Raw genomic sequence first — 16,681 nt, forward strand, 5'->3', positions numbered from 1 at the left:
TTTATAAAAAAAAAAGGAAGAAGCAAAAATCGGAAAAGAAAATAAAAAAAGAGAATAAACAAAAATTGAAACAAAAAACCCGAAAAAAAAAAGAAAATTAAAAAAAGAAAGGAAAGAAGCAAAAACAGAATAAATGAAAGAAAATAAAAAATATAAAACAAAGAAATGAAAGAAGCAAAAACGAAAGAAAAGAAAGAAAGGAAAAAAAAGAAAAGAAAGAAAAGAAAAGATGTACAACAAGCAAGATAAAAGAGAACGAAATTAAAAATTAAAAAAAATAAAAATTGACTAGTCAACACTACACTTCTATATTTACAAATATTTTAAAGAGGTGATATATTTTTTAGATTTTTCCCTTATTTTACTCTCTATTATAAATATCCCAGGTTAAATGTTGATGTGAATGGCCCTCCCATACATACACCTAATCTTGACTTCACTTTTCCCATTTTTATAAAAAATTTATCTTTAATTCTTATATCCATTTGTTTTTTAGTTTTAAATTTTTGAAAACTAAACTTATAAATCCTATTTTCTATTAATTTTAAAATTTTATTATCCACCTTTTATCAATATTTTTTTTTAAAAAAAATCCAACCATGTTTTAAAAACTAAAAAACATAGACCCCGTTTTGTAAACATTTTGGCCCTTTTTGACAATCATTTGATTTTTTGTTTTTGTTTTTTAAATTAAACTTATAGACACTACTCCAACTTCCAAGTTTTTTCATTTGTTATTTACTTTTTATCAATGGTTTGAAAAATGAAACCAAATTAACAAAAAATAGTTTTTAAAAACTTGTTTTGTTTTTGAAATTTGGCTAAGAATTCAACCATTGTATTTAAGAAAAATGCAAATTATTATAAGAAATTGGGAGGAAATAGACTTAATTTTCAAAAACCCAAGAACAAAAAAATGAAATGGTTACCAAATGAGGGGTTCATTATTAGTTTTTGGATTTTGAAATTAAGGTTATAAGCATTAGTTCAGCCTATAAATTTCTTTATGTTATTATTCATTTTCAACTAATGTTTTAAAAAATCAAGCAAAATTTAAACAACTAAGGTCCCATTTTATAATCGTTTTGGTTTTTTGAAAATTAAGCTTACTTTCTCTTAATTTTTTTTTTTTTTTTTTTAAAAAAAAGAGCTTACTTTCTCTCAATTCCTTACAATTGTTTGTATCTTTTTTTGTTTTCTTTTTGAAAATTTAGCTTGATTGTTTAAAACAATAGCAAAAAGTTAGATAAGAATGCAAGAAATTTAGAGGCTGAAGGTGCATTTATACACTTAATTTTTAAAAACTAAAATCCAAAACCCAAAAATGGTTACCAAACATGACCTAAAAAAGTAGTTTTCAAAAGCTTGTTTTTGTTTTTAAATTTGACTAAAAACTCAAGTGTTTCTTCAATAAACATGAGAACCTTATAGGCTGTTTGATCTACTGAGTGAAGTTACTAAATGAAAATAAATTTCAAAAACATAAAACTAATAACAAAAATGTTACTAAACGAGACCTTATGGGCCATTTGACCCACTGAGTAAAGTTAATAAGACCGGATTTAGCGAGTTTGAGTTTGAGGTGTAGAATTGTAATATGGAGTCCTTCAATAAATGTGAAAAGTAAAGATAAAATGAAAGATAATTTTCATAGATAAATGTAAAAAAAGTAGAAAAAGATAAGAAGATGGGGTTACTCGATAAATGTACAAATTTTCAAGAGTGTTTATTATTTAACTTAAATTGTTTACACCAACTAAAAAAAGTTTAGTGGGTCAAACGACTCCTTGGTTTTACTTTATTTTTCAAATTGGACTAAAAATCTAAATGATTGGTTAAGCAAGGTGAAAAACTACGGAAAAAAGTTGAGAAGAAACGAACAATAATGTTAAATATAAAAAACTAAAATTAAAATCGTTATCAAACGTAATTAAATCTTGTAAGTCAAAGTTGTATAAAGATGTTTATTTGAAGTGTGGAATTCATAGACAAGAAAGTATAGTGTTATCGAGTGAATTTAGAAGAAAAGTGTGGGTGGGGACAAAGAACAATGAGAGGAATGTTGAAAGATTTTCTTTCTCTATTCTTTCTATTCTCTTTCTATTCCCTCTTTCTTAAGAAAAAGGGAATTACTGAATGCTACGTAACGTAAATGAGAATGTTCATCTAATGCCTTAACTTATGCTATGCGATGTGCTATGCCTTCCACATTAAGTAAAATTGAGAGTGACTCCTTCTCTTCTACTTACCAATCATTTTCTCCTCTTTTCATATGTGATTCATAATTGCCAAATAGTTACCCTATAATTTTGATTCAATTATAAAAGAAAAATTACTAACCTTATCTTTCATAAACTCAACATAGTGTGATGTTGATAGGGATGAACAATGACTAAGACAGTTGTCAGGATTAAGTTTGAATGAACAACGTTCAGATGTGTCGACTTTTTGTCTAACGTTCTAATGGTCTTTCTACTTCAAAGGATAATTTTGAAACGTTTATGAAAGATCAATGTATCATAATATTACAACTTTTTAATCATGACCAAAGTTTATGGATATCAATCACATCCCTATAATTTTATTATTTTAAGGTAAATGAATTTGTTTTGTTTTTTCTTTTTTTTATTTGTTATGTTAGTGGATATATCGTTAATTATGAGATATTGATTGTTATATATAACATAGTTGAGAATACAAATCTAATTGTTATTAGTTCACTAGGTGGCATTTGAGGCAAAGAGTGTGATTGTTTAGTCTTAGAATTTATTTAGTCATAGAGCTCACAATGTAAGAAGTTAATAAAAGGACTATTTTTAAATATAGAAAAATGAACCAAAATATTTATAAAATATGACTAAATTTTAGAACTATCAATGATAGACGCTGATAGAGTTCTATCAATGTCTATCAATATCACTGATAGAAGTCTATCAGCGTCTATCATTGATAATTAAAAAAAATTGTTATATCTTGTAAATATTTTCATCAATTTTACCATTTGAAATAATTTTCCTTAATAAAATCATGATATTGAAGATACTAAATTGTAGGGTCCGCAATTTAAGAACTCATTAAATGAAATAAAGAGTGAAATTAACTTATAGTTAAAATTTAAAAGAGTAAATATCAACTCAAATAAAGTCATATTAATAAGCCATTCTTTATTAATCACACAATAGTTACAATAAGAAGCATGAAAAACTTAAAAGAATGGTGCTCAATACGAATATTAATTACTAGTTTTCTTTTCGATCAATTAAGCATGTACTCTCGATAAAAAAAAAAAATTTAGATATTTAAATCCCTATCTTCACATATTTTTTAACTAAAAAAAGAAAGTAGTAATTCAATTTATCCATAATAATAATATAAAAAAAAAAACATAACTTAGCCATAATCGAGATGTATAGGTAACAAACATGATATTATGCATCTTGGACATAAATCCTCATGACTTGCTTTTAAAATCTTTAAAAAAGGTTTTATATCAGTATAGATAATAATTTGTCCTTATATACTATGAATCTCTCTCTTATATAGTCAACAACGGACTTTGAACCTGACACGTTTACTTACATAACTATATCCAATTGAAGAGTAGAATGATTTGATGCAAACCATTTTTTTTTTCTTTTTAAAAATAGATTTTTGTGAAAAGTATTTGTTCTCTTATTAAGTATTCTCCAACCATAGAATTCTTGTATCTCTTCTCCAATCCAATGAGACCACACCTATTATTTGCTTCCATTTGCACTCAATAATTCACAACCCCACTGCCCACTATCACTTTATTAGTCTCCAATTCACTAATTTTGGCTACCCTTTTAATTTGTATACTTTTGTTGCCCCTCCACTCACACACACACTCCTTTTAATCATATTAAAAGCACTTTTCTTTTAATTGTATCCACTTTTTGTCATTTATACCCCCACAAAAAAAAAAAAAAAACAAAAAAACTAAAGCTCTTATTTCATTTTCAAACCCACCAACTGTTTCTTAGCAATTGATCCCAATGCATTTTCTTTTAATCACACCATCCTCTCCTTCCACTTAAGTCTTTTATCATTCCATTTCGGGTTACTTTTGCAATTGTAAAAAGCAATTATATGATAAGCTTTAACCACTTAAACGCTTTAGTTAACTTATATTTATCAATCCGTAATCACTTTTAAATTTGTTCTAACATGTTAAAACTATTGGATGGAACTTTTAAATTAAAATTTGGGATCTTCCCTTATCCATCTCAAATTCATCATTTTTTTTATTTATTTTCTCACATTTGTTCTAAATTTTAATTGGTTCAATTTATTATAACAATTATTTAAAAAATATTTTATAAAAAAAATAAAATTAGTTGAAATTCAAATAATTATATTATAACAAATTATAAATTAAATATGAATATAAAAAAAATAATTGTACTTATAATCTACTTTTGTTCATATAACTAGATTACCCAAATTTAATATTAATTTACTAAACATCGTAACTACTTTTTTAACATAAAATTAAATTTTACCAAATACTATTTTACTTCTTCACACAATTAATTTTTCTAAAAGCACAACCACCAGCAATTATTTTAAAAGTTACAGCAACCCTAGAACTAAGCCTAAATTATATAAAAAAAAATTCCAAACTTTCTCATTGGTTTTAAAAATATATTTTCATTTTCTTTCCAAGATTACAATATTAATCTTTATCTTTCAAAAATTGATATCTAGTACAATGTCGCGGTACCTTGAAACATAAACTGAATTGATCACTGTCACATTCATTCTAAGTCCTAATTTATATCTAAAGATAATTTTGAAATATTTATCAAAGATTAGAGTAATGTTACGAAAATAGAGATATCTTTTAAATATGTATGGTCCATAATTATTGTTATTAATATAATTATTTTGTAGTCCTTTCAATTCCTAAAGTTCTTCAACAGCCTCGTAATTTGTATCAAAGTTATTCCCAATTAGATTAAAGTTGTAGTAAAATGATGCCACTCTCCTCTCTTTATTCTTTTTTTTTTTACCTCAACTTTATTCTCACAGTCATTGACTTAGCTTATAACTTTTTTCTAATGAGGAAGCTTTTCTTTTTAATCTTCTTATGAGCAACACATTTTGTACCATTTTCTAATTCTAACCCAATGGGACGTGTTTAGTTATATATTATCGATCAAAAGATTAATGAAGTGTGAAGTATTTCTTAAATTGGTTTTCATTTCACGCGTTAGTAACCATTCAAAAATCTTCAACCTTATTCATTTTCTTCTAGTATCTTCTACGAATAGGATTTTTTTTTTTTTTTGGTTTCTAGTGCTACATGTGGGAGTGGGAAATCGAGCCATTCGTAAACTACTGAAATGATAATTAGTATCTTATCCACTAAACTACCAAAAAGTCGTTTAACAGTATGGTAGTATTCATCAACTAATACAATTATATTAGGGTAATTACAATTGGTAACATTTTTAGGAATAATAACCAAGTGTATAACATTATTTTAAAAAAATTGCAAATATAGATATGGTCTACACGGATAGACTTCTACCAATAATATGGTCTATCATTGATAGACTATTTAAATTTAGTCATATTTGCAATTTTTTTTAACATTATGTTATATCTGCTAATACTTTGGGTTTAATGTCTATATTTGCAACTGACCAATTATATTAACAATTTGTAGGTAGATAGAGGTTCATATTGATATCGGTGCATTATGGATTGCATCCATCTTATTACAATCCATCCAAACGTTCAACCAACTATTTTCTCGTGCCAAGTTCTTTTTTCTTTTTCTTTTTCTTTTTTTTTTTTGGATTGCACACATCTTTTTGCAATTCACCCAAATATCCAATTACGAAAAAAAATTCACTTTTTCTTTTTTTTACCGTAAAAAGTAATACTGGTATGGATACAAGTAATATGAACAATAACAGATATTTTGCCTTGCAAAGTACAAAAACAGGCCACTTCTTCTTATCTTCCACTTTTAAATTTTTTTGCTTTTGTTTGTTGGTATCAAACTTATTCCAATTGATATGAAGCTGTGCTTCCATTGAGCGACGTGTCAATATTTGATTGGGTTTGAAACAATGAAATGGACCCTACTCTTAGCTTTTCTTAACCACCACTCTTTGTATTTCTTTCTGGGATATATATACTTATTACCATCCAATTCTTAAACCCATATTTCCATATTTCCAAATGAAGAAGGAATCAGTGAGCAACATGGTGAAGCAGATGGGAAGTGCTTTGAGAAGTATGGTGAAAAGGAAAGCCCGTGCTCTTAAAGCTCGTCTCATAGTCTACTCATTGTTAGCCCAGTCAAACTTCTTGGTTTCTTCTATTCCTTTAACAACAATCTCTACTCATCACCATCAACAGCAACATTCCCAGTTACAAGCAGTTCAAGATCAAGTAGCAGAAACAGAGCAGGAAACAGGGGTGTGCCAACAATATGAAGCTGAAGCTGAAGCAGAAGCAGACGCAGAAGCAGAAGCAGAAGCAGAAGCAGAAGCAAGTGGGTCTGTGATTGAGATGGTGAAGCATTCCAAGGAGAAAGCAGGAGAAGAGTTCAGTCTTGAAAAAGATATTGATCATGTTGCTGATTTGTTCATAAGAAATTTTCATCAACAGATGAGGATGCAGAAGCAGAACTCTCTTAATAGATCTCACCAGGAACTGCTTTTTCATTGAACCCTCTGATTTTTTTTTTTTTTTTTTTTTTTAAATACAAATGATTATGGAGTGGAAATCAAATTATCGACGTTTGGGATGGTAATTGATAACTTATCTACTATGTTGTGTTCGAATTCGCAACATAAACATTACTCTACTCCATGTTTTTATATATTTTTTTGTTTTTTTTTTTTTCATCTTCAATGAATTGTTACTCACACACTATTTCAATAATTTTTTTTTTGCATATATCTTGTATTCATAGTCTTATATTTTTTACTCTTATGTTTAAGGGTTTTCGATTAACCTCTCTAGTTCCATCCAAATTGTAAGAGTTGAGTTGGATTGGATTAAAATAAAATTGGATTGATTGAGTTTAAAGTTTGATTTTTACGGAATCATGCTTCTAGTTGAATTTTGTGGATTGAAACTACTTAAGGTTTTGGATTCCATTTGAATTGAAGTTTATATTTTAAAAAATACTTTTTTATTTGTGAAGTGGAAATTATCAACGTTTGAGATGACAATTTAAATTTCGTCGACATTAATGAAAAATATATTTTCCAAATCAAGAACTTTCGAAATGAAATTATGAGACATAAAATATGAAATAAAGAAATAAAGAAAATGCAAAAACGTAACTAAAATTAAATGGCAAAACCAAGATAATAAACTAAGATTTTGAACCAAATTCCTTCGCTTCTTTCAATTTACTTCCTTTTTCATTTTTCAATGACAATCAAGCTATTACAATCGTGACTTTCGAATAGGTTAGAAACATAAAATTGAACTAAGGTCGCACTTACTAATCCGTAGTTAGACACTAATCCATAGTTAGAATGAGGAAAATTGATAAAAATAGCCTGTTTAGAGTTTGATTTTGTATTTTTTTTATCTATTTTTGAAAAACAAAGTTTTTTTTACCCTTGATGATGAAAATGATGTAAGCATGTAAAATTTTGGTTGTACAATTACTCTTATGTCTCTTATAAATTCTCACTCCCAATTTCAACAACTAACCTATCAAATTAATTTACAAAAAATTCTCCACCTAAAAAATTTATTCACAAAAAATTAATTTATCCAAAATCAATGGATAAGAAAATGTTCACATTCCAACACAAAAAATTCTCCACCAAATTTGATTTGTTTATAACCCCACAAGAAGTTCTCTTACCAAATTATTTCCAGAACGAAAAGTCTTTTGTTAAGTCCAAAACTTGCATTTCACGAAATTGTAATTTTGTACACTTCGTAAGAAGGTATGTATTTCATTTTGTATGTATTCAGTAGTTCGATAATTTCTGGAAAAATTGACAAAAATAAATTACCTTTTTGAAGTTTGATTTTCCATGTTAGAATTTATTTGCTTGTATTTATGCTTGTTTTGTTGATTGTTTCTTTTGTTTTATAATGCCCTGCATTTGATATTTATATAAAAATAATAATAAAAAAAGAGCAATTTTTTTTTTAAGATACTCGACCGGGATTCATCGGGTATTCACCTGGTAGAAAGAAAATGAGTTAAAATTATTCGATCAGGCTTCACCAGATACAAAATAATTGTTGAAATAAGTTTAATACCCGACTAGGCTTCACTAGGTATGAAATAAATTGATTGAAATCATCTGGTCTTCCTAGGTACGAGATAGGAACCGGGCTGGGATTGGTCCAGGGCCTAGTAGAGTTAACTCTAGTCCGATCAGGCGCAAAAAAAGTACGAACACTATTTTTTGGCCCGATTTTGTACCCGGTCGGGTGGACAACCAGGCCAATTTTTTCTTTTTAGTTTCTTTTTTTTATTTTACTTTTTTCTTTAACTACATTATATAATACATTTTTGTTATAAATTGTAGGAAAATGCCTCTGTTTGGATTTGTTTTGGTGGCGTTTGGAATGAAAGGGAAAAGGATTACAATGGAGGAGAGTTGTGGGGGTTTGACATTGAGGTAGACATGACGTATAATGAATTCCTGACCGAAGTTTATAGGATAAGTGGTATAATGTCAGATGAATATAATCTTGTTATAAGATGTATACTTCAATTAAGATCCAAAGCCCCTGCATTTGTAATTCAAAATGATGAAGATCTATACACATTCCTCACAGGGGAAGAGGTCTCAGTAATACCTCTTCATGTATCCACACTTCCAAAGTGTTCAAGGATTTCATTCAAACAATTCATATATCTGACGAACAGAAGAAATCCCTTCAACATTTAGGTTAGTACATTACAAGATGATAACTTACTTCGTCTGATATTTTAACCCATCACTTACTTCGTCGCCTAGTAATTTGGCGACTCATAACTTAGGAGATGATGTAGACCAAGGTCAATATTTCAATGATTAGTCTTGGAGGGAGAAGGATGATGGAGAGGAACCCAATATTAATACTCACCATACACTTCATGTAGAAGAACGAACAATCAAAGACTATGGAGGCTCATCACATGCAACGAGTCATGGTTTGTCACATCCATCTAGTAGCACAATCGTCATGTCAGGTCAGTCTTATTCTTCTGAAGATGTGCAAGTTGGTGACATATTTATATCTAAGAAGGATTTAAAGATGTGGTTATCTATGTTAGCAATTAAAGGTAACTTTCAGTTTAGGGTGAAGAAGTCGACCACAACATTATACAAAGTTATATGCTTAGTTGAAGAATGCAAATGGAGACTTTGAGCCGTTAAATTGAAAATTTGTGAAATACTTAAGATCTCTAAGTATAAAAATGTCCACACATGTAGAAATGAAATATTGACTAAAGATTATAGACAAGCTTCTAGTTGGGTTCTCGGACATTTAATAAAGTTGAAGTTTGAAGACGTTAGTCGTTCATATAGATCAAAGGACATTGTGAAGGATATAAAATAAGAGTATGGTGTGAGTTTAAGTTACAATAAGGCATGGAGGACAAGGGAAGAAACGTTAGTGCTTGTTTGGGGGTCACCAGAAGAATCCTACAAGAAGTTACCTAAATTTGGCGAAGCCTTACAAATTGAAAATTCTGGTTCAACATTTGAATATGATCTGCAGGAAGATAAATATTTCAAGCACGTCTTCATGGCTTTTGGTACTTCCATTAGGGGGTCTCTGAACTGCATTTGCCCTGTTTTAATTATAGATGAGACAAATTTAAGGGATAAGTATAGTGGTAAACTCCAGCTTACGACTAGAGTCGATGGAAAATAATCAAATATACCCAGTCGCGTTCAGTATATCTGATGGAGAAACTGATGAATCTTGGGTGTGGTTTTTTTAACCAACATAATTAATAAAGTCTTGTGAACTTATGGATGATAGCTACATTTCTATGTCAGTTATAGTATTATTCGATCAAAGAAATAATAAAATTTCAATTATTATTCAAAATTACAACAATAAATTTACCTACATACTAAATAGGAAGACAACGACGATAAGAACAGACAACAAGGATCATGACGATATATTCTAACTTCTCAACAAAAATATTACATCAATAGTTTTTATCGTTAACTTCTCAACGAGGTCATACCTCGTCCTTCCGTCCATCAATGTTTGACCCTTCATCTATAAAATCGTCACCTGGAATCACACGTACCATATCACCACCTACAACACCTAGAGCTCCATGAGAATGACCATCCCTATCACCATCGTTTGTCACAGCATGATCACTCCATGGTCCCCACCTCTAGTGCAATCAACGTCTTTTCCCTGTATGCATAGGTATCATGTATAGGTATTAGATAGGATAAATTAAGTATGAAGAGAACAAACAACAAGGATCACAATGATATATCCTTACCTTCGATAATCTTCTTAAGTACTTCTTAATGCTCTTTAGGTCACATTCCAAACTTTCCATGTGACGATCAAGACCTTTGATTAACTTAATCAATTTGCAATACTTCTTTCGCATCTTTTTAGTCTTCCCATGATGCCTTTGTTCACTATCACTGTGATCAACCTCCTTAGTGTTCGAAGGTCCAGCAACATCGCCATCATTTGTGTGTAGAGGTAGTTCTAGTTATGCAGGTAGTGCAGATGGTGTAAGTGGAAGGATGGGTGGCTCCATAACACGATTTATAAACTGAATCTCTTCCTCAGATGAAACGAGCTGCAATGTGATCCTTACCTACAAAAAATTGTAATCATGAATAAATAAACTAAGAAACTATAATCATGAAAAAAAATTCTAACTCAAAAAACTTAAAAAGGAACATATTGCATCTGACCCAAAGACTTCATCTCTCATCACTCCATATGGAGGAGAATGTGAGCACAACCATCTTAAAATGTGTGGTATTGCCTTGTCATTCAACCTGTTTGCGACGCAACCGGATAATGTTGAAATCGTTTTGTATGCCCATACTTATATGAAATGTAAGTGTGTATTAGTGGTGTACTTCAATGAATATTCATTAAATCGAATTAACTAAATTACCTGAAAAGCATGGTAAACCCCGTAAAGACTGTACATCTGTTGTTTTTCATCTGCATTGCCCTTATACGCCGGTGCTTTATCTTTCAATCCTTGTTTGAATCGTTCAATTGTATTTGCAAAAATTTTCTTGCTCCAGTCCTCATTACAGAATCTATTCCAATCATCTATGATCGCTAAATTTTCAAAATCCATTTATTTTTTCCTCTCTCTACCCATCATAGCAAACTCAATAAAATAAAATTTAAAAAAAATGCAATTTTCACTGCATGAACATCGTTTTCGAACTCAAGTTTTGGAAAAATGGAGTCCAACTCATATGCCTTCATACCCTCATTGTCATTTAGATACTTAGCTTTGAGTCTAACAAAATAATTTTCTCCCCTCACAGTTCTAGTTTGATATTTTAGTCCGGTAATAAGGCTAAACTCTATTTGGCTAAATGATACCTTATTCCCCATAAGATTAAAATTAATAATATCTCTCCTAGGTTCCTCTACCTCTCGAAAAAAAAATATAATGAATCAGTGGTCCATTGAAGATGATGTTTGTGTTAAGGAGAGGATCAGAACATATTTTTCTAAACATGGCTAATTGTGTCAGAGTTAATTTTTTCTTAATTTTAGGGATAACCTTTCCTATATGGGAACAACAAGAAAGGGTTGCAGGAAAATGATCATTAAGATGAACCTTCATTTCTAGTTCCATTATAATCTACATTTTTCATCAAATATATAAGTTAAAAGTCAACACAACACAACAATGCATCAGAATATTTAAAATAAATAAATAAATAAATATAAGCTACTAGTTTTTTACTCGACCCCATACCTGACCAGGCTCAGGACTGGGCCAAAAACCAATAGTTAGCTTCAAAGATTGCCTAGTCTGGCCCCTTTCCAGTCTCAAGTCACCCAATCCCACCTTTATAGCTACTGGTTTTGGCTTGACCCCATACCTGACCAGGCTCGAGACTGGACCCAAAACTAGTAGCTAGCTTTGAAGATGACTCGGTTCTATCTGCCCCTTCCCAGTCCCAAGTCCTCGGTCCACCCGCTCCTGTTTTTTGGCCCGACCTCACAACCAGTCGGGCCTGGGATCATACCAAAAAATAGTAATAACCTCTCCTCTTCTCGCTCGATCTTGCCCTGTTTCCCAAGTTGCCTGATCCACCCGTTCCTATTTTTTTGGCCCGACCCTATACCCGACTTGAGACCGGGCCAAAAAAAGTAACATCCCTTCCCCTTCTCGCCCAGTCCCCTCCCCTTCTCGCTCGAGCCCGCCACATCTCACCCGCTTCAGGCCATCTTCTCGGGTTTCGCCTCATTTCCCCCTTCTCCCCCCTTTCCCAATCCCAATTCCCCACAAGTCCCGCCTAATCAAGATATAAAGAAGCCCGACCAGATTTCATTGAATTGAGGACATCTCAAAATTAGAAAATCAAAGTTTAAAGAAAAAAATAGTTTCTAATGTACAAATCAACTCATATACTATCTATAGGCCTCAAAATCATTCTAAAATGCAACGTTTTTCACAAAAAATCTAAAAAATTTTGAAACCCCATGAAAATCCATAAACTTGTACAAAAAAAAAATCAATTTATTTTTTAATCAAATGAGCTCACACAAGATAAAAACTCACTGTTATAACATAATAAAGGATAAAGATACACAAAAGCATGAAATCAATAATAATGCCAAAAATCCAAAACCAAAACCTTCCTAGAATGTGCATAGATGAACTTAAAGATGATGAACCGAAATGTTGAAAAAAAAAAACTGAAAGAATGTGAGGAGTTTTGAAAGGAATTTGAAGGGTTGAACAAGAAAACGGTCATGGAGGGAGGGATTGTTAGGTTTCTAAAGTTTTGAATCTTTTTCCTAAAAAAGGGTATAATGGTCTTTTCCTACCTATGATAAATTTTGAGGGGTCAAAAATACATTCTTTTTAAAAGGGGTCCTTTTTTCCAAAGAAAAACTTTCAGTGGGTCATTTTTATCAATAGCCCTTATAATTGATCCAATCGTAATGAATTTCCATTCATGTGTCAATTGTAACATACCTCAATTGCAAAAGAAATTGGATTGTTTTTTAGCCTAATCCACATAAGCAGTTTGTAATGGTAATTTGATTTCCATTGAGGTCGTTTACATTCATACTAGTAGTGGAATGGAACATACATGATTACTTTAATGCCCTCGAGATTTAGAGAAAAAATATTAAACTAATCGAACAATTGTCTTTCATTATTTTGATTACCTCTACCGTTTTTTTTTTCACTAATTCGTCTTCCTCCTACTATTCTGATCAAACTTTCGTTCCTTTACTAGCTGTTCAATATTCAGTAAGTCTAACGTAATATTTCAATTTCTGAATTCCATTTCAATCGTTCATTTTTTATTTAAAAAAAAAAATCAAAGCATCTCTGATACCAAATGATAAATGAAATTATAAGAATTGGATCTAACAACCTTGTTGAGGAACAAGACCTTTAGATCTAATACTAAAAAAAACTCAAATCAAGATGATCTCAATCCCTAAGATAGGTTAGATTACATATTACTTAGACGATCAACAAAAAGAAAAAAGATCTAACAAAGCTTGTGACTACTATTAACCCTTAATCTTCGAATCACTCCACAAGCAAGATTGATCGAATCAAGCTTGAATGATTTCGAATAGGAATCTAAATTTCATAGAATTGTGATGAAACATAGCTTTAGACTAAAAGAAAACTCAAAGGTTCTTTTACTATGTATTTTCAAATTCTCTCCCTTCTCGATACAAATTGCATAACTCTATATAGCCTCAAACTAGAACTTAGACATTCTATAAGACATTTCAAGAGTTGTAACATTTCATCTTTATTACCATAACCAACCATTGTGTAAATGTAACTTAAAAAATACATAAAAGAACTTAAAATTGAAAATATGTACATTTACTAGACACCATAAATAAAAATTTATTTGTTTTTCATCCACATTCCAAGCATTTGCAACCATCCAAGAGGAAATAAACTCCATTTGAACTAGCTTGAAGTCTTTGTTAATTAAATGTAGTCTGATTTCACTTCATTACACTTAATGGTTCTTTCTTAGTTTGTAAATTTGGACAACATGCATGATTCTTTCTTGTCATCTTTCTTCAAGTTCATATGGTGTGATTGAGATTCATCAATTCATATCATTTTCTCCTTCTTCAAGAAGATTCATCCTCGAATCTACAATATTGCATACAAGAAACATACAAGGGCTAGTGCACAAATTGACAGTTCAAAGAGAATGAGAATAACTATATATGTTTAACTCAAACATGAAGAAGCTCAAGAATCCTCATTGATGAGATGAAGAAATAATATAAGAATACGAAAGGTAACTCTTAAGAATTAATCGATTGGATGGAATTTGAAACATTGGAGCTTTAACACAATCAAATGACAAGACGCATTCAAAAACTAAATTGAATAAATATGCAAAAGGAGTATATATATTTGATCTTGAGCCTAAGCTCAGATACCAAAATGATAAGTAAATACCTAAGCTCAGATACCAAAATGATAAGTAAATAAAAGCACCTCTATACCAAAATGATAAGTAAATTAAAGCATCTCTGATACCAAATGATAAGTAAACTCACAAGAATTAGATCTAACAACCTTGTTGAGGAACACAACTTTGAGATTGAATACTAACAAAATCTAAAATCAAGATAATCTCAACCCCTTAGATAGGCTAGATTATAGATTACTTAAAAGATCAACACAACCAAAGATTGGACATGAAGCTTGTAGCTCCTATCAACCTTTGACCTTCAAATCCCTCTATAAGCAAGATTGATCAAGTCAAGCTTGAATGATTCTAAATATGCAATCTAAACTTCATATAATTACAAAGAAACTTAGCTCTAGACTACGAAGGGATCGAATCCCGGGCGGAAGCATGTGAACACCTTAGATTTTGATTTCTCGATTTATATAAAACAAAATCAGAACTAGAGATATCCAATGTCCCCATGGGCCCCGTCCCCAATTAGACGAGGAATAGGGGAGAAAAATTCTCCATGAACTAAACGGGGACGGGGATGAGGAATGCATTCTCCGTCCCCGGCCCCGTCCCCGCTCCGATTAGCTTTTACATATTTATTTAGTATAGTTATTTAATGTTATGTTATTATTATTATATAAATATTACATTTAAATTTTAAATTTAATTATTTATTGAGAAAAATAATGAATATGTTTAAATTGAATGTTTAAATTTAGATTATATATGTGAATAATTTGATTTATATTTATTTCTTTTTACTAAAAAAATTAATTGGTTTTTAGGTCAAAATTTGAGTAATTTATCTTTAAATTCAAATTGTCATATAAAACTAACAATAATAAACAATTTAGTGATAAAGTTAATTATTTAATTAAAATTTCCTCACATTAATGATTTAAATTAATTGGATTTTTACAAAAAAAAAAAAAGGTAACGGGGATCATGTCTTGAGTGATAACCAAAATGGCCCGTAGTATAAGGATATAGGAGGGAAACCTTATCCTGGTAACGCTACAGATGCGGCCCGCTTTGTAGAATAGTCACAAGTGTTGTGACTTGTTACAGATGGTCTGGTCTTGATCATTCGTGTTGGGGATATGTGGGCGGGGGCGTCTTATACAAAGAGTTTGTATAAGACCTGACCACGAAGTGTTAATGTCTCGTTATATAACACCGTTCATGACAGAGACTTCACTTCACTAGGATGACCATACGTAACATGACCTTAATTCTGAGTGAATTAGGAACTCCTGCCATTGAGGGCGGTTCTTTGATTTGTATGGGTGCGAATGGCCAAGTCGCCGATTCAAACCTATCATTTTGGGGATTCGTCTAATTTGGGAGCTGGGAACTCAGCTACACAAGATGAAATTCACTTCTTCCTCGAGGTAGGGGTAAGTAGATAGATAGCTCCCTTAAGGGCTGATTCCAGGTCTTGAACGATGTGGCGCCACACACCTTTTGGCCCAAGAGGTGTTCACACATAGTAGGACTATGTTGTATTGTTCATTAGAGGAATCATTGGTACTTAAGGAGTGAGATGTAACTACAGGGGCAAAACGGTACTTTGGTCCAACTGTACTTACGAGCATCTGTGAAGGGTCATCGTATTTATGATTGGTTATATCTGATGAACACAAAAATATATCTGTGGTAAGAAGAGTTCAGCTATTGGTCTTTAGTGGAATGCCTGACAATTAACGGATGGTGGATCTCGTAGCTAAAGAGTTTAGTCATCTATTCATGTACCGTTAGAGCTTCAAGCCACATGTCCATTAGGTTCCCTGAGTAGCTTGGATAAAGTCGAGAATCAGTGTTTGGGTTAATTTGAAATGTTCAAATTGACCAAAGGAAGTTCGCTTATATATAATGTAATTGGACTGGTTAATTATATATGATATAATTGGCTAAATGTATGAGATACATTATTTTAGAGAAAATTAGATATAAATATGATTTATATCAAGTAGAGAAGAAATTACTATAGTAGATATATGATATCAAACTATAGGGTAAAA

The 16,681-nt window shown here is 30.9% G+C and overlaps 1 protein-coding gene across 1 annotated transcript; it reads left to right on the forward strand.

Moving 5' to 3' along the window:
• The first annotated feature begins 6,180 nt into the window (after window positions 1-6,180).
• LOC120090474 (uncharacterized) lies at window positions 6,181-6,921 on the forward strand. Its single transcript, XM_039048171.2, has one exon. It carries the CDS (start codon window positions 6,214-6,216, stop codon window positions 6,703-6,705), a length of 492 nt encoding a protein of 163 aa, XP_038904099.1. The 5' UTR covers window positions 6,181-6,213; the 3' UTR covers window positions 6,706-6,921.
• Window positions 6,922-16,681: the final 9,760 nt, after the last annotated feature.

This window comes from Benincasa hispida, chromosome 1, assembly GCF_027475165.1.
Source record: "Benincasa hispida cultivar pf3 chromosome 1, pf3_genome.v1.1, whole genome shotgun sequence".
Classification (NCBI taxonomy): Eukaryota; Viridiplantae; Streptophyta; class Magnoliopsida; order Cucurbitales; family Cucurbitaceae; genus Benincasa; species Benincasa hispida.

What these genes read in the sequence shown, in the direction of transcription:
- LOC120090474 (XM_039048171.2), top strand. Translation starts at nt 6,214, where the DNA reads ATGAAGAAGGAATCAGTGAGCAACATGGTGAAGCAGATGGGAAGTGCT.